Source organism: Oncorhynchus keta, chromosome 19 (genome assembly GCF_023373465.1).
Source record: "Oncorhynchus keta strain PuntledgeMale-10-30-2019 chromosome 19, Oket_V2, whole genome shotgun sequence".
NCBI lineage: Eukaryota > Metazoa > Chordata > Actinopteri > Salmoniformes > Salmonidae > Oncorhynchus > Oncorhynchus keta.
Window position 1 is genome coordinate 85,213,809 of NC_068439.1, and position 19,116 is coordinate 85,232,924.

General features: G+C 43.3%; 1 protein-coding gene across 5 annotated transcripts in view; it reads left to right on the forward strand.

Annotated features, from left to right (window-relative positions):
* Positions 1-19,116, forward strand: part of LOC118375661 (DNA (cytosine-5)-methyltransferase 3A-like) — an 84,870-nt gene that overhangs the window by 16,016 nt on the left and 49,738 nt on the right. For 3 of the 5 annotated variants that reach the window (XM_052471673.1, XM_052471675.1, XM_052471674.1), the window contains 4 exons: positions 3,461-3,574; positions 4,229-4,345; positions 13,300-13,506; positions 17,487-17,645. In XM_052471673.1, the coding sequence (XP_052327633.1) occupies positions 3,461-3,574; positions 4,229-4,345; positions 13,300-13,506; positions 17,487-17,645 (597 nt within the window). The remainder of the gene's footprint in view (positions 1-3,460; positions 3,575-4,228; positions 4,346-13,299; positions 13,507-17,486; positions 17,646-19,116) is intronic. The other 2 variants (XM_052471676.1, XM_052471677.1) reach the window with 1 other exon arrangement.

Consider the following 19,116-nt stretch of genomic DNA (forward strand, 5'->3'; position numbering starts at 1 on the left):
AACTGGCTAACGTTGGCCATTTTACTCCCCCTAGCAGAGCTGGTTAGGCTGTTTTTATGTTATCCAGAGCGTTGGTGATTGCAACTATGCTGCTGACAAACGCTTTTTTGCCAACGTTTACTGACACATTCATGTTCATGTTGAACATTCAGAAATGCGTCAGTTATTCTGCGCTCTGGCACACACAGATGAGTGTGCTCTGAAATCAGAGTAGATAGCCAGAGCAAATTTACCAGCTACGTCTATCAACAGTTGTCGCAGTGACATCATAAACATTCTATTGAAATAGTAGTATTTTGTTTAGACATGTAGCTAGCTAAACAATGAACTATAATCCCAACTCATAACATTACTACCCTGCATGAATCTGCAGGTAGCTAACCAACCAGGTTCAATGTTAGACAGCTAACGTTAGGATATAACCAGCAATAGAAATGGCTCTGAGATACGAATAATATTACTACACTGATCATACATGTAATGTTAGCTAGCTAACCAACCAGCTAACGTTAGCTAGCTAGCGAACAGTACACTTTAACTTGAAATTAAAACTACTTTGTGACAAAATTAGAAGCGTGTAATAACTGAGACTGTAGCTTGCTAGACTCTCTTACACAAATACATGGATGGACTCTCCCTCTCTGTCACGGAGGCCATGGTTGCCCTTAGTTTGAAGATGTAATCCGGACAGGTGTTTTATACGACAGCCTTCTGTGTGATAATAATAATATATGCCATTTAGCTGACGCTTTTATCCAAAGCGACTTACAGTCATGTGTGCATACATTCTACGTATGGGTGGTCCCGGGAATCGAACCCACTACCCTGGCGTTACAAGCGCCATGCTCTACCAACTGAGCCACAGAAGGACCAACTCTGTCTGCATATTTGCAAATCAAATGCCAGAATTTTCTCCATCTCCTTAGCTATCATACTCTAATTTCACTGATTTCAAAACTCGGTCCTCCAGAAAGTGGAGAGCAACACTAATGAAGTTCTACTTTGTGAGGTCTTTCAAAATAAATCTGTATTAGAAAGGATTACTTACACATACTGACCAGCTTATATTATAGACAGAAGCCTGCTACATGGCAGACCAATCTGAACTCATCTATCAGCATGTCCAGCCCACTCATTATCTCAGCCAGTCATGTTCGCCTACTGAGCTAAAGAATAGGCAATATTTCTTGAAGCTTACATGAGGTTTCTTGCTGCAATGTGTACCAGTACCAGTGTGTGAGATGAGAATGGAGAAAGATAATGTGTGTGTGTGTGTGTGTGTGTGTGTGTGTGTGTGTGTGTGTGTGTGTGTGTGTGTGTGTGTGTGTGTGTGTGTGTGTGTGTGTGTGTGTGTGTGTGTGTGTGTGTGTGTGTGTGTGTGTGTGTGTGTGTGTGTGTGTGTTATGGTTGTGTGTGTGTGTGTGTGTGTGTGTGTGTGTGTGTGTGTGTGTGTGTGTGTGTGTGTGTGTGTGTGTGTGTGTGTGTGTGTGTGTGTGTGTGTGTGTGTGTGTGTGTGTGTGTGTGTTGGTTGTGTGTGTGTTTCCAGGGGCACATGGTCTCCACTGTTTATTGTGTTTTATGGAGCTTCTCACCTGTTCATTATGGTCTGTGAGTCTGTGAGAGCTCATTAGTGTAGCCTTTGAGCTCAGGACTAACAGACTCCTTAACGACACACCTATAAACTTAGCCTGTTAGCCTGGAAGCCTGTTAGCCTTCTATCCCGTTAGCCTGCTAGCGACACGCCTATAAACTAACCTGCTTGCTTGTTAGCGACACCTATAAAAACTGCTAGACTGTTAGAGCAGTCTAGCATCATTAAATACAGTGTTGTTTCAGTATGCTAGTTATCAAATCAAATTGTATTTGTCACATGTTAGATACTGTTGTTTTAACACAGTGATCTGATTAGCTGATAGGATCATTAAACCCAGCTAGCCTGTTAGCAGCCTAGCATAATATTAGCACCTTGTTTAACTTGGTCGTGATTTTATGAATGGCTTGCTTTATTAAACACACCATGCTATTTTAGCATTACATGGTTAGCTTCATTAGAAAATGTTTTGTACTAACACAGTGGCCTAATGGTAATAGCAATAGGTTTAATTGAACTCAGTTCTAACACTAATAGCAGCTAGATTAATTGAACACTGTTGTAACGCTAAAAAGCAGTTTGCTTCATTGCACACTATTGTAATGCTAATAGCAACTGGCTACATTGAACACTGTTGTAACGCTAATATAATTTAGCTTCATTGAACAGGTAATGCTAATAGCAGCTAGCTTCATTGAACACTGTTGTATCGCTAATAGCAGCTAGCTTGATTGAACACTGTTGTAGCGCTAATATCATCTATCCTCATTGAACACTGTTGTAGCGCTAATATCATCTATCCTCATTGAACACTGTTGTAGCGCTAATATCATCTATCCTCATTGAACACTGTTGTAGCGCTAATATCATCTATCCTCATTGAACACTGTTGTAGCGCTAATAGCATCTATCCTCATTGAACACTGTTGTAGCGCTAATATCATCTATCCTCATTGAACACTGTTGTAGCGCTAATAGCATCTATCCTCATTGAACACTGTTGTAGCGCTAATATCATCTATCCTCATTGAACACTGTTGTAGTGCTAATATCATCTATCCTCATTGAACACTGTTGTAACACTAATATCATCTATCCTCATTGAACACTGTTGTAGCGCTAATATCATCTATCCTCATTGAACACTGTTGTAGTGCTAATATCATCTATCCTCATTGAACACTGTTGTAGTGCTAATATCATCTATCCTCATTGAACACTGTTGTAGTGCTAATATCATCTATCCTCATTGAACACTGTTGTAACACTAATAGCATCTATCCTCATTGAACACTGTTGTAGCGCTAATATCATCTATCCTCATTGAACACTGTTGTAGCGCTAATATCATCTATCCTCATTGAACACTGTTGTAGCGCTAATATCATCTATCCTCATTGAACACTGTTGTAGCGCTAATAGCATCTATCCTCATTGAACACTGTTGTAGTGCTAATATCATCTATCCTCATTGAACACTGTTGTAACACTAATAGCATCTATCCTCATTGAACACTGTTGTAGCGCTAATAGCATCTATCCTCATTGAACACTGTTGTAGTGCTAATATCATCTATCCTCATTGAACACTGTTGTAGCGCTAATAGCATCTATCCTCATTGAACACTGTTGTAGCGCTAATATCATCTATCCTCATTGAACACTGTTGTAGTGCTAATATCATCTATCCTCATTGAACACTGTTGTTAAATAGCTGTTGTTAATATGAGGCAGTCTCAGTCTGGTGTTAAAACTATCACACTCACAGAAGCACTCACCTGATTATTAAAACCCTGTTATTTGATAGTGGTCATTGGTTAAAGTTCAGTCTTTATTTTTCAACCTCTGTCTCTCTCTCTCTCTCTCCAGGACTCGTGTGAGATGGCACCCCCCACACCCCCAGAGGAAGTTGACCCCTCCCCTCGCAGGAAACGTGGCAGGCGGAAAATGGAGCCTCTGGAGCCGAAGGACCCCAACATGGAGGCAAGGACTCCACTTAGCGTGCCTGTATAACAATAAGATGGTCATTCAGCAACAACAGACAGGCAAACAGGCAGACAGGCAGACAGGCAGACAGACAGACAGACAGACAGACAGGCAGGCAGGCAGACAGACAGACAGACAGACAGACAGACAGACAGACAGACAGACAGACAGACAGACAGACAGACAGAGAGAGAGAGAGAGAGACAGACAGACAGACAGACAGACAGACAGACAGGCAGGCAGACAGACAGACAGACAGACAGACAGACAGACAGGCAGACAGAGAGAGAGAGAGAGAGAGAGAGAGAGAGACAGACAGACAGACAGACAGACAGACAGACAGACAGACAGACAGACAGGCAGACAGGCAGGCAGAGAGAGAGACAGACAGACAGACAGACAGACAGACAGACAGACAGACAGACAGACAGACAGGCAGGCAGACAGACAGGCAGACAGACAGACAGACAGACAGACAGACAGACAGACAGGCAGGCAGGCAGACAGACAGACAGACAGACAGACAGACAGACAGACAGGCAAACAGGCAGACAGGCAGACAGACAGGCAGACAGGCAGACAGGCAGACAGGCAGACAGACAGACAGACAGACAGACAGAGTAGCTAACGTGGGTGCGTGTGTGTGTGCAGGGGGAAGGCAGCAGGCTGCGCAGAAGGCCGGTTCCCAGAGAAACCTTTCAGGCTGGAGATCCTTTTTACGTCAGCAGGAGACAGAGAGACAAGTGGATCAACCGCTGGAGTAGAGAGGTAGGAGAGAGAGGGAGGAGGAAGTGAGAGAGAGAGGAAAGGGAGAGAGAGAGAGAGAGGGAGAGAGAAAGGAAGAGGAGGAAGTGAGAGAGGGAGGAAAGGGAGAGAGAGAGAGAGAGGGAGAGAGAAAGGAGGAGGAGGAAGTGAGAGGGAGGAAAGGGAGAGAGAGAGAGAGAGGGAGAGAGGAGGAGGAGGAAGTGAGAGAGGGAGGAAAGGGAGAGAGAGAGAGAGAGGGAGAGAGAGGGAGGAGGAAGTGAGAGAGGGAGGAAAGGGAGAGAGAGAGAGAGAGGGAGAGAGAAAGGAAGAGGAGGAAGTGAGAGAGGGAGGAAAGGGAGAGAGAGAGAGAGAGGGAGAGAGAAAGGAAGAGGAGGAAGTGAGAGAGGGAGGAAAGGGAGAGAGAGAGAGAGAGGGGAGAGAGAGGGAGGAGGAAGTGAGAGAGGGAGGAAAGGGAGAGAGAGAGAGAGAGAGAGAGAGAGAGAGGGAGAGAGAAAGGAAGAGGAGGGAGAGAGAGAGGGAGGGATTGAGAGTACTTACGTGTGTGTGTGTGTGTGTGAGGTTAACTAGTTCCAGATACAGTGGTGTAGTATTGCAGCCAGCTGTGGTCTCAGTCCTCTACAATACAGTCTTCTCATTCACAACCCAATATATTGACTACCTGCTCAAACTGCACAGACAGGGGAGGGAGAGTTTGTGTGTGCGTTTCATCAGAACACATGTTCAGTCAAATAGTTGTCTGTGTAAATCACACACCTCACTACTGACCAACTACAGACAGAGAGAGAGAGTTTCTGAGCTCTGATGTCTGGTGTGTAAGGGAAACATGTTGTTATTCTGATCAGTATGAATTTCCAAGTTGTATTAGTTGTACTGTATACATCGTTGTAAATGGCAGTAGAATATAATAAAGATTTTAGCATAAGTATAATGCAGGAAGGCACAATTTATAATCCAATATTTACACAAGTTTTGGGGAAGGGGAGGTGGGGTGGTGTATGTGTGTGTGTGTGACTTTGTTAGGCAGCAAAAAAATTATATCTATTTTTTACAGTATACTTCAATATCCCAAAAATTCACCTAACATACTTCAAATACCAGATGGATTTTCTATTATATCTTAAGTCAATACACTTATTAAAAGTGTACTTTAAATTCATTGTTTAATGTTTTAAAACTTGTTGAGGATAGGGGGCAGTATTTTCACTTTGGATGAATTGCGTGCCCCTAGTGAACTGCATCAAACTCTGTCCTAGATTGCTAATATATGCATATTATTATTACTATTGGATAGAAAACACTCTGAAGTTTCTAAAACTGTTTGAATTATGTCTGTGAGTATAACAGAACTCATAGGGCAGGCAATCTTCCAAACAAGGAGTGAACTTCTGAATGTGGGGCAACTTTGACGTCATCGCCCCTCCTGTCCCAACAAGATATGGATCTGGAAGCATTTCCTACGCCTTCCACTAGATGTCCTCATTCAGTAGAAAGTGGAATGGAGCATTTGCTGGGAACTTTGACCGAATGGGAGGGGAAATAGTCAGTGTCCAGACAGAATGCCATTTTCCTGTGGAACAAAACAACGATTTATTGTGGAACTAGGACTCCTTGCACTGCAATCTGATGAAAGATCATCAAAGGTAAGGGAATATTTATGATGTAATTTCGTATTTCTGTTGACTCCAACATGGCGGAGAAATACTTTTACGTCTGAGCGCCGTCTCAGATTATTGCAATGTTAGGCTTTTTCCGTAACGTTTAAAAACATTCTGACACAGCGGTTGCATTAAGAACCAGTGTATATTTAATTATATGTAGAACATGTATCTTTAGTCAAAGTTTATGATGAGTATTTCTGTTATGTGGCGTAGCTTTCTATAATTCCTCCGGATATTTTGGAGGCAGTTCTGAACATGGCGTCAATGTAAACTGAGATTTGTGGATATAAATATGCATATTATCGAACAAAACGTAAATGTATTGTGTAACATGTTATATGAGTGTCGTCTGATGAAGATTTTCAAAAGGTTATTGATTCATTTTATCTCTAATCCTGCTTTTGTGACTCTGTCTTTGGCTGGAAAAAATGGCTGGGTTTTCCCATTGATTTGGTGGTGGTCTAACATAAATATAAGTTGTGTTTTCGCTGTAAAACATTTAAAAAATCGGACATGATGGGTAGATGAACAAGATGTTTATCTTTCATTTGAGGTATTGGACTTGTTAATGTGTGAAAGTTAAATACAGTGCCTTGCGAAAGTATTTGGCCCCCTTGAACTTTGGGACCTTTTGCTACATTTAAGTCTTCAAACTTTAAGATATAAAACTGTATTTTTTTGTGAAGAATCAACAAGTGGGACACAATCATGAAGTGGAACGACATTTATTGGATATTTGAAACTTTTTTAACAAATCAAAAACTGAAAAATTGGGCGTGCAAAATTATTCAGCCCCTTTACTTTCAGTGCAGCAAACTCTCTCTGGAAGTTCAGTGAGGATCTCTGAATGATCCAATGTTGACCTAAATGACTAATGATGATAAATACAATCCACCTGTGTGTAATCATGTCTCCGTATAAATGCACCTGCACTGTGATAGTCTCAGAGGTCCTTTAAAAGCGCAGAGAGCATCATGAAGAACAAGGAACACACCAGGTAGGTCCGAGATACTGTTGTGAAGAAGTTTAAAGCCGGATTTGGATACAAAAAGATTTCCCAAGCTTTAAACATCCCAAGGAGCACTGTGCAAGCGATAATATTGAAATGGAAGGAGTATCAGACCACTGCAAATCTACCAAGACCTGGCCGTCCCTCTAAACTTTCAGCTCATACAAGGAGAAGACTGATCAGAGATGCAGCCAAGAGGCCCATGATCAATCTGGATGAACTGCAGAGATCTACAGCTGATTTGGGAGACTCTGTCCATAGGACAACAATCAGTCATATATTGCACAAATGTGGCCTTTATGGAAGAGTGGCAAGAAGAAAGCCATTTCTTAAAGATATCCATAAAAAGTGTCGTTTAACATTTGCCACAAGCCACCTGGGAGACACACCAAACATGTGGAAGAAGGTGCTCTGGTCAGATGAAACCAAAATTTAACTTTTTGGCAACAATGCAAAACGTTATGTTTGGCGTAAAAGCAACACAGCTCATCACCCTGAACACACCATCCCCACTGTCAAACATGGTGGTGGCAGCATCATGGTTTGGGCTTGCTTGTCTTCAGCAGGGACAGGGAAGATGGTTCAAATTGATGGGAAGATGGATGTAGCCAAATACAGGACCATTCTGGAAGAAAACCTGATGGAGTCTGCAAAAGACCTGAGACTGGGACGGAGATTTGTCTTCCAACAAGACAATGATCCAAAACATAAAGCAAAATCTACAATGGAATGGTTCAAAAATAAACATATCCAGGTGTTAGAATGGCCAAGTCAAAGTCCAGATCTGAATCCAATCGAGAATCTGTGGAAAGAACTGAAAACTGCTGTTCACAAATGCTCTCCATCCAACCTCACTGAGCTCGAGCTGTTTTGCAAGGAGGAATGGGAAAAAAATGTCAGTCTCTCGATGTGCAAAACTGATAGAGACATACCCCAAGCGACTTATTGCTGTAATCGCAGCAAAAGGTGGCGCTACAAATTTTGCACGCCCAATTTTTCAGTTTTTGATTGTTAAAAAAGTTTGAAATATCCAATAAATGTCGTTCCACTTCATGACCCAGAGCCCTGTCTATGTTGGTAGATAAGATGAGAGCACCCCTCCAGCTAGGATGGAGTCCGTCACTCCTCAGCAGGTCAGGTTTGGTCCTGTTTGTGGGTGAGTCCCAGAAAGAGGGCCAATTATCTACAAATTCTATCTTTTGTGAGGGGCAGAAAACAGTTTTCAACCAGCGATTGAGTTGTGAGACTCTGCTGTAGAGCTCATCACTCCCCCTAACTGGGAGGGGGCCAGAGACAATTACTTGATACCGACACATCTTTCTAGCTTATTTACACGCTGAAACTATGTTGCGCTTGGTGATCTCTGACTGTTTCATCCTAACACTGTAGGTGCCGACGTGGATAACAATATCCCTATACTCTCTACACTCGCCAGTTTTAGCATTAGCCAGCACCATCTTCAGATTAGCCTTAACGTCAGTAGCCCTGCCCCCTAGTAAACAATGTATGATCCCTGGATTATTCATTTAAGTCTAATACTGCGGGTAATGGACTCGCCAATGACTTTGTCAGAGCTCATTTTGTCAGAGCTCATGGTGGGAAGCTTCGGCGTCTCAGACCCCGTAACGGGAGGAGTAGAGACATAAGAAGGCTCGGCCTCTGACTCCGACTTTTCTCCGACAGAAAACCCAGGATTTTACGAGAGCAGAAATCAGTGAAACCGATATCAGAGCACAAGTCAGAATTGGGGCTACCAACAGTAGATGGGCCAGGGTGAACATGCACATTTCCAGATATCATCAGCAGTAATACAATCAGGGCACGGCAGAGGACAGGGAGAGCTCTGCAGTGCTGATTTATGACATCTGAATGTGCTTCAGATGGCAACAAGATTATATTGTACAAAGCCGTCAAGAGGTGGTTAGAATAGGATGGGAGGCCAAGAGTCTGTGTAACCAATAGAGAGTCAGAGTCCCGAGTGTGGGAACAAACAGTCTGTGTAACCAATAGAGAGTCAGAGTCCCGAGGGTGGGAACAAACAGTCTGTCACACGGTTGGGTAAAAAAGCAAGATCATCATCAACAATAGCATAAAGCACCAGAGAAAAATATTAACGACTTGTAAATTTAGAGTCACTCGCCCCAACAGCGCTAGTGTGCTGGAGCAAAGCTCGGGAGAGAGGGGGGAGTACATGTACCAGACAGGGGGAGACAGGTCAGGGCAGACGGTGAATAGATCGCCAGGTGGAATCCAAGCAGCAGTGCAGTCGGCAGCAGGATTAGGTGTCACACCCACTTGAGAGAAGCTTTTTGTGGGAGGCAGATTCCTTGTAGAAAATCCCAGCTAGCTAGCTAACGTAGCTAGCAAGTCTCTGTACACCATCTTTTCCACGTGGAAAGGGAGGTTGTTAGCTAACTCTTTTCAGTTTGGGCGAATGGTCCTTTATAAAGGTAAAATATGACATCCAAGCAAAGTTGTCCTGAGGCTGTTGTATTTTGGAGATTCTGAGGAGGATATCTTCTGATGTGATCTAAGCAACAATATTGTTTCTTATAGAGGTAATTTACAACTGAAGTATCCTGGTTGCATATCAGCTAAAAATAGAGATGGGGTACTGTATTGTAATGACCTCTGCACAGATGGGGGGGGAGGCTGTGAAAGCCTCTGCATTTGGGGGGCTGTGAAACTCTCCTCAAATTGTTAGGCTCAAGAGTTTTCACACCTCTCACTTCACACTTCAATGCTAATTTCAGTCAGTTTCTTTCCTAGCAGCTTGGTAGCTTCATATCCTTATTTATAGGCTTTGTATAAGAAAAGTACCTAGAGATAATTGTCTTGAACCTTTCGACAACATTCTCCTGAAAAGGCAGCACACGAAATTCAAATTTTTTTTTTGAAATATGTAACTTTCACACATTAACAAGTCCAATACAGCAAATGAAAGATAAACATCTTGTTATTAATCTACCCATCGTGTCCGATTTAAAAAATGCTTTACAGCTAAAGCACAACATATGATTATGTTGGATCACCGCCAAGTTGAGAAAACACAGCCATTTTCCCAGCCAAAGATAGAAGTCACAAAAAGCAGAATAAAATATAAAATGAATCACTAACCTTTGATGATCTTCATCAGATGACACTCATAGGACATCATGTTACATAATACATGTATGTTGTGTTCGATAATGTGCATATTTATATAAAAACATCTCCGTTTACATTGGCGCCTTACATGCAGTATTGTTTTGATTCCAAAACATCCGGTGATTGTGCAGAAATACTCATAATAAACATTGATAAAAGATACAACTGTTATTCACAGAATTAAAGATTGACTTCTCCTTAATGCAACCGCTGTGTCACATTTTTTTTTTTTACTTACGGAAAAAGCATAATCTGAGAACGGCGCTCAGAGCCCAAAACAGCCAGAGGAATATCCGCCATTTTGGAATTAACAAAGTTAGAAACAACACCATAAATATTCACTTACCTTTGATGATCTTCATCAGAAGGCACTCCCAGGAATCCCAGTTTGACAATTAATGACTGATTTTTTTCATAATGTTCCATCATTTATGTCCAAATAACCACTTGTTGTTGTTAGCGTGTTCAGCCCAGTAATCCATCTTCATGAGGCGCAGGCACTTCCTCCAGACAAAAACTTGAAAAGTTCCGTTACAGACCTTTAGAAACATGTCAAACGATGTATGGAATCAATCGTTAGGATGTTTTTAACATAAAACATCAAATGTTCCAACCGGAGAATTCCTTTGTCTTCAGAAAAAGCACTGGAACGAGAAGTAACTCTGTCGGGAGCGCGCGTCATGAGACCAAGGCTCTCTGCCAGACCACTGACTCAAAGAGGTCTCATGAGCCCCTCCTTTATAGTAGAATCCTCATTCAAGTTTCAAAAGACGGTTGACATCTAGTGGAAGCCCTAGGAAGTGCAACCTCATCCATATCTCAATGTGTATTCGGTAGGCCAAGCTTTGAAAAACTACAAACCTCAGATGTCCCACTTCCTGGTTGAATTTTTCTCAGGTTTTCGCCTGCCATATGAGTTCTGTTATACTCAGACATCATTCAAGCAGTTTTAGAAACTTCAGAGTGTTTTCTATCAATACTAATAATAATATGCATATATTAGCATCTGGGACAGAGTTGGATCAGTTCACTCTGGGCAGCTATTCATCCAAAAGTGAAAATGCTGCCCTATATCCCAAAAGGTTACATTTTTGGGTTCACTCAGTTTTGGTTCACTCAGTTTTGTGTTGGAAGTTTTTTTTCTGATAATCCTTGATGTCCATTCAGGTATTTTGTTTTACCGGACTTGTGATTTGGATAAAGGTTTTGATCTTGAGTTAGTATCCTGTATATAAGAGTTTTGGTTTGTTTTTTGCAGAAAAACTCAGTTTTTTAGCCCACGCCCAGTAGCCCACGCCCACGCTTCTTGATAATCCTTGCCCAGTAGTAATAGTCCCATTCAGGTAATTTTGTCCCAAAGTAGCCATCAAGGTTTTACCCATGTATGGACTTGTGATTTGGAATAAAGCCCAGTTTTGATCTTGAGTTAGTATCCTGTATATAAGCCCTTGTAGAAAATGTTATTTGATCTTTTTGCAGAAAAACTCAGTAGCCCAGTAGCCCACGCCCACGACCACGGCCACGCCCAGTAGCCCATGCCCAGTAGCCCAGCCCAGCCCAGTAGCCCATGCCCAGTAGCCCAGTAGCCCAGTAGCCCATGCCCACGCCCAAATGCCCAGTAGCCCAGTATGCCCAGTAGCCCACGCCCACGCCCACGCCCATGCCCACAAAAACTCAGTAGCCCAGTAGCCCAGTAGCCCATGCCCATGCCCATGCCCAGTGCCCATGCCCAGTAGCCCATGCCCACGCCCATGCCCATGTCCCATGCCCAGCCCAGTAGCCCACCCATGCCCAGTAGCCCCCATGCCCAGTAGCCCAGCCCAGCCCAGTGCCCAGTAGCCCCCATGCCCACCCATGCCCACGCCCAGCCCAGTAGCCCATGCTCATGCCCAGTCCCATGCCCAGTAGCCCATGCTCATGCCCAGTAGCCCATGCCCACTCCCATGCCCACGCCCATGCCCACTCCCATGCCCACGCCCATGCCCATGCCCAGTAGCCCATCCCCACGCCCATGCCCAGTAGCCCATGCCCATTCCCATGCCCACGCCCATGCCCATGCCCAGTAGCCCATGCCCACTCCCATGCCCACGCCCATGCCCACTCCCATGCCCATGCCCACGCCCATGCCCATGCTTTATCAATCCTATCAGTTGTATATTTTTTATATATTTTTTAAACATTTTTTTGTCTCTCAGATCATTCACTGATTTGTGTAAGTTACCTGTGGCGCTGATGTTTAGGACGAGGTATCTATAGTTTTCTGTTTGCTCCAGGGTAACGGTGTCCAGATGAAATTTGTATTTGTGGTCCTGGCAACTGGACCTTTTTTGGAACGCCATTATTTTTTGTCTTACTGAGATTTACTGTCAGGGCCCAGGTCTGGCAGATTCTGTGGAGAAGATCTAGGAGCTGCTGTAGGCCCTCCTTGGTTGGTGACAGAAGCACCAGATGTTCAGCAAACAGTAGACATTTGACTTCAGATTCTAGTAGGGTGAGGCCGGGTGCTGCAGACTTGTTCTAGTGCCCTCGCAAATTCTTTGAAACAGTTGAAGTCAGAAGTTTACATACACTTAGGTTGGAGTCATTAAATCTTGTTTTTCAACCACTCCACAGATTTCTTGTTAACAAACAATAGTTTTGGCAAGTTGGTCAGAACAGTTTCAATTGTTCGGGGCGTGGACTCTACAAGGTGTCAAAAGCGTTCCACAGGGATGCTGGCGCATTTTGACTTCAATAATTCCCACAGTTGTGTCAAGTTGGCTGGATGTCCTTTGGGTGGTGGACCATTCTTGATACACACAGGAAACTGTTGAGCGAGAAAAGCAGCGTTGCAATTCTTAACACACTCAAACCAGTGTGCCTGGCACCTACCATACCCTGTTCAAAGGCACTTGTCTTGCCTATTCATCCTCTGAATAGCACACATACACAATCCATGTCTTAAATGACTCATGGCTTCATAATCCTTCTTTAACCTGTCTCCTCCCTTTCATCTACACTGATTGAAGTGGATTTAATCTGTCTCCTCCCTTTCATCTACACTGATGACATCAAATCAGGGATTGTGTCTAGGAAAGAGTTTCCTTGAAGTTTTATACAGTGTATACTAGGTGTTTATGACTTTCATAATGTGTGTTCTTCAGGCTGAGATGCGGGCCCACCAAGAGGATGTGATGAGCGTGATGGAGAACCTATCAGAGCCAGAGTTTCAGAAGGAGGAGGAGCCAGCAGCCAGTTTAGCCACTCCCACACCCCAGCAAGACACTGACCCCGCCTCTCCCACCATCGCCATGACGCCAGAGCCTGTTGCCAGGGGCCACCGGGCCACACCCAGAGATTCAGAGTACAAGGTAATTGTATAAAAAAATTGTAACCGCTATTTAACTAGGCAAGTCACTTAAGAACAAATTCTCATTTACAATGACGACCTAGGATGGTAGGAGGTTTGGTCTGTCTGGTGATATACTGTATACCATGTGTTTATAATAGTATGGTAGGAGGTTTGGTCTGTCTGGTGATATACTGTATACCATGTGTTTATAATAGGATGGTATAGGGTTTGGTCTGTCTGGTGATATACTGTATACCATGTGTTTATAATAGGATGGTAGGGGGTTTGGTCTGTCTGGTGATATACTGTATACCATGTGTTTATAATAGGATGGTAGGGGGTTTGGTCTGTCTGTTGATATACTGTATACCATGTGTTTATAATAGGATGGTAGAGGGTTTGGTCTGTCTGGTGATATACTGTATACCATGTGTTTATAATAGGATGGTAGGGGTTTGGTCTGTCTGGTGATATACTGTATACCATGTGTTTATAATAGGATGGTAGAGGGTTTGGTCTGTCTGGTGTTATACTGTATACCATGTGTTTATAATAGGATGGTAGGGGGTTTGGTCTGTCTGGTGTTATACTGTATACCATGTGTTTATAATAGGATGGTAGGGGTTTGGTCTGTCTGGTGTTATACTGTATACCATGTGTTTATAATAGGATGGTAGAGGGTTTGGTCTGTCTGGTGATATACTGTATACCATGTCAAATCAAATCAAATCAAATGTATTTATATAGCCCTTCGTACATCAGCTGATATCTCAAACCTGTACAGAAACCCAGCCTGAAACCCCAAACTGCAAGCAATGCAGGTATAGAAGCACGGTGGCTAGGAAAAACTCCCTAGAAAGGCCAAAACCTAGGAAGAAACCTAGAGAGGAACCAGGCTATGTGGGGTGGCCAGTCCTCTTCTGGCTGTGCCGGGTGGAGATTATAACAGAACATGGCCAAGATGTTCAAATGTTCATAAATGACCAGCATGATCGATTAATAAGAAGGCAGAACAGTTGAAACTGGAGCAGCAGCACGGTCAGGTGGACTGGGGACAGCAAGGAGTCATCATGCCAGGTAGTCCTGAGGCATGGTCCTAGGGCTCAGGTCCTCCGAGAGAGAGAAAGAAAGAAAGAATTAGAGAGAGCATACTTAAATTCACACAGGACACCGGATAGGACAGGAGAAGTACTCCAGATATAACAAACTGACCCTAGCCCCCCGACACATAAACTACTGCAGCATAAATACTGGAGGCTGAGACAGGAGGGGTCAGGAGACACTGTGGCCCCATCCGAGGACACCCCCGGACAGGGCCAAACAGGAAGGATATAACCCCACACACTTTGCCAAAGCACAGCCCCCACACCACTAGAGGGATATCTTCAACCACCAACTTACCATCCTGAGACAAAGCTGAGTATATCCCACAAAGATCTCCGCCATGGCACAAACCAAGGGAGGGGCGCCAACCCAGACAGGATGACCACATCAGTGAATCAACCCACTCAGGTGACGCACCTCCTCCAGGGATGGCATGAAAGAGCCCCAGCAAGCCAGTGACTCTGCCCTTGTAAGAGGGTTAGAGGCAGAGAATCCCAGTGGAAAGAGGGGAACCGGCCAGGCAGAGACAGCAAGGGCGGTTCGTTGCTCCAGAGCCTTTCCGTTCACCTTCCCACTCCTGGGCCAGACTACACTCAATCATATGACCCACTGAAGAGATGAGTCTTCAGTAAAGACTTAAAGGTTGAGAACGAGTTTGTGTCTCTGACATGTGTAGGCAGACTGTTCCATAAAAATGGTGCTCCATAGGAGAAAGCCCTGCCTCCAGCTGTTTGCTAAGAAATTCTACGGACAATTAGGAGGCCTGCGTCTTGTGACCGTAGCGTACGTGTAGGTATGTACGGCAGGTCCAAATCAGAGAGATAGGTAGGAGCAAGCCCATGTAATGCTTTGTCGGTTAGCAGTAAAACCTTGAAATCAGCCCTTGCTTTGACAGGAAGCCAGTGTAGAGAGGCTAGCACTGGGGTAATATGATAAAAAGTTTTGGTTCTCGTCAGGATTCTAGCAGCCGTATTTAGCACTAACTGAAGTTTATTTAGTGCTTTATCCGGGTAGCCGGAAAGTAGAGCATTGCAGTAGTCTAACCTAGAAGTGACAAAAGCATGGATACATTTTTCTGCATCATTTTTGGACAGAAAGTTTCTGATTTTTGCAATGTTACGTAGATGGAAAAAAGCTCTCCTTGAAATGGTCTTGATATGTTCTTCAAAAGAGAGATCAGGGTCCAGAGTAACGCCGAGGTCCTTCACAGTTTTATTTGAGACGAATGTACAACCATTAAGATTAATTGTCAGATTCAACAGAATATCTCTTTGTTTCTTGGGACCTAGAACAAGCATCTCTGTTTTGTCCGAGTTTAAAAGTAGAAATTTTGCAGCCATCCACTTCCTTATGTCTGAAACACATGCTTCTAGCGAGGGCAATTTTGGGGCTTCACCATGTTTCATTGAAATGTACAGCTGTGTGTCATCCGCATAGCAGTGAAAGTTAACATTATGTTTTCGAATAACATCCCCAAGAGGTAAAATATATAGTGAAAACAATAGTGGTCCTAAAACGGAACCTTGAGGAACACCGATATTTACAGTTGATTTGTCAGAGGACAAACCATTCACAGAGACAAACTGATATCTTTCCGACAAATAAGATCTAAACCAGGCCAGAACATGTCTGTGTAGACCAATTTGGGTTTCCAATCTCTCCAAAAGAATGTGGTGATTGATGGTATCAAAAGCAGCACTAAGGTCTAGGAGCACGAGGACCATGTGTTTATAATAGGATGGTCGGAGGTTTGGTAGGAGGTTTGGTCTGTCTGGTGATATACTGTATACCATGTGTTTATAATAGGATGGTAGAGGGTTTGGTCTGTCTGGTGATATACTGTATACCATGTGTTTATAATAGGATGGTAGGGGGTTTGGTCTGTCTGGTGATATACTGTATACCATGTGTTTATAATAGGATGGTAGGGGGTTTGGTCTGTCTGGTGATATACTGTATACCATGTGTTTATAATAGGATGGTAGAGGGTTTGGTCTGTCTGGTGATATACTGTATACCATGTGTTTATAATAGGATGGTAGGGGTTTGGTCTGTCTGGTGATATACTGTATACCATGTGTTTATAATAGGATGGTAGGGGGTTTGGTCTGTCTGGTGATATACTGTATACCATGTGTTTATAATAGGATGGTAGAGGGTTTGGTTTGGGCTGTCTGGTGTTACTGTATCCTGGTGTGTTTATAATGGGTGATGGTGGGAGGTTTGGTCTGTCTGGTGATATACTGCTGGGTCATGTGGTTATAATAGATGGTAGGGGTTTCTCTGTGGTGAGTTAGAACCATGTATACCATGTGTTTATTCTTGTGACTCCCCATCCCGGATCCGGGGGTTTAATCTGCCTGACACTAATTAGCATACGCATGTGTAAATATCCCTGAAAATATTCCTATTCATACTGAAAATCACAAATGAAATATATTGAGACACAGGTTTAGCCTGTTGTTAATCACCCTGTCATCTCAGATTTTCAAAATAGGATGGCTAGAGGCATTTGGTCTGTCTATGATATACTGTATAGCATGTGTTTATAAACCTAGGAGGTTCAGTTTGGTCTGTCTGGTGTTATACTGTATACCATGTGTTTATAATAGGATGGTAGGGGGTTTGGTCTGTCTGGTGTTATACTGTATACCATGTGTTTATAATAGGATGGTAGGGGGTTTGGTCTGTCTGGTGATATACTGTATACCATGTGTTTATAATAGGATGGTAGGGGGTTTGGTCTGTCTGGTGTTATAATGTATTATATATGTTTATAATAGGATGGTAGGGTTTGGTCTGTCTGGTGATATACTGTATACCATGTGTTTATAATAGTATGGTAGAGGGTTTGGTCTGTCTGGTGATATACTGTATACCATGTGTTTATAATAGGATGGTAGAGGGTTTGGTTTGGGCTGTCTGGTGTTCGGGAAGCTGCGTGGGTTCTCCTGGTGGCCTGGGCGCATCGTCTCCTGGGTGATGAGTGGGAGGAGCCGTGCAGCAGAGGGAACACGCTGGGTCATGTGGTTCGGAGACGGGAAGTTCTCTGTGGTGAGTTAGAACCATCAGAAACACAAGTGGAACCCTTATTCTTGTGACTCCCCATCCCGGATCCGGGAGAGTAATCATCGCCTGACACTAATTAGCATAACGCAACGGACATAAATATCCCTAGAAAATATTCCTATTCATGAAAATCACAAATCTCTATATTGAGACACAGCTTAGCCTTTTGTAAACACCCATCTCATCTCAGATATTATAATATGCTTTACAGCCATCTCTAGACAAGCATTTGTGTTATAATACTGTAAACACCCATCTCTCTCTCCAGGGTGTTATAATACTGTAAACACCCATCTCTCTCTCCAGGGTGTGTATAATACTGTAAACATTCATCTATTTATAATACTGTAAACACCTCAGGGTGTTATAATACTGTAAACACCCATCTCTTTCAATTATTTTGAACCCCACCTTCCATAAACCTGTTTATAATACTGTAAACACCCATCTCTCTCCAGGGGTGTTATAATACTGTAAACACCCATCTCTCTCAGGGGTGTTATAATACTGTAAAGGGGGTGTTATAATACTGTAAACACCCATCTCTCTCTCAGGGGTGTTATAATACTGTAAACACCCATCTCTCTCCAGGGTGTTATAATACTGTAAACACCCATCTCTCTCTCAGGGGTGTTATAATACTGTAAACACCCATCTCTCTCTCCAGGGGTGTTATAATACTGTAAACACCCATCTCTCTCTCCAGGGGTGTTATAATACTGTAAACACCCATCTCTCTCTCCAGGGGTGTTATAATACTGTAAACACCCATCTCTCTCTCCAGGGGTGTTATAATACTGTAAACACCCATCTCTCTCTCCAGGGGTGTTATAATACTGTAAACACCCATCTCTCTCTCCAGGGGTGTTATAATACTGTAAACACCCATCTCTCTCTCCAGGGTGTTATAATACTGTAAACACCCATCTCTCTCTCTCAGGGGTGTTATAATACTGTAAACACCCATCTCTCTCTCCAGGGGTGTTATAATACTGTAAACACCCATCTCTCTCTCCAGGGGTGTTATAATACTGTAAACACCCATCTCTCTCTCCAGGGGTGTTATAATACTGTAAACACCCATCTCTCTCTCCAGGGGTGTTATAATACTGTAAACACCCATCTCTCTCTCCAGGGGTGTTATAATACTGTAAACACCCTCTCTCTCATCTCTCTCTCTCTCCAGGGGTGTTATAATACTGTAAACACCCATCTCTCTCTCTGTAAACAGGGTGTTATAATACTGTAAACACCCATCTCTCTCTCCAGGGGTGTTATAATACTGTAAACACCCATCTCTCTCTCCAGGGTGTTATAATACTGTAAACACCCATCTCTCTCTCCAGGGGTGTTATAATACTGTAAACACCCATCTCTCTCTCCAGGGGTGTTATAATACTGTAAACACCCATCTCTCTCTCCAGGGGTGTTATAATACTGTAAACACCCATCTCTC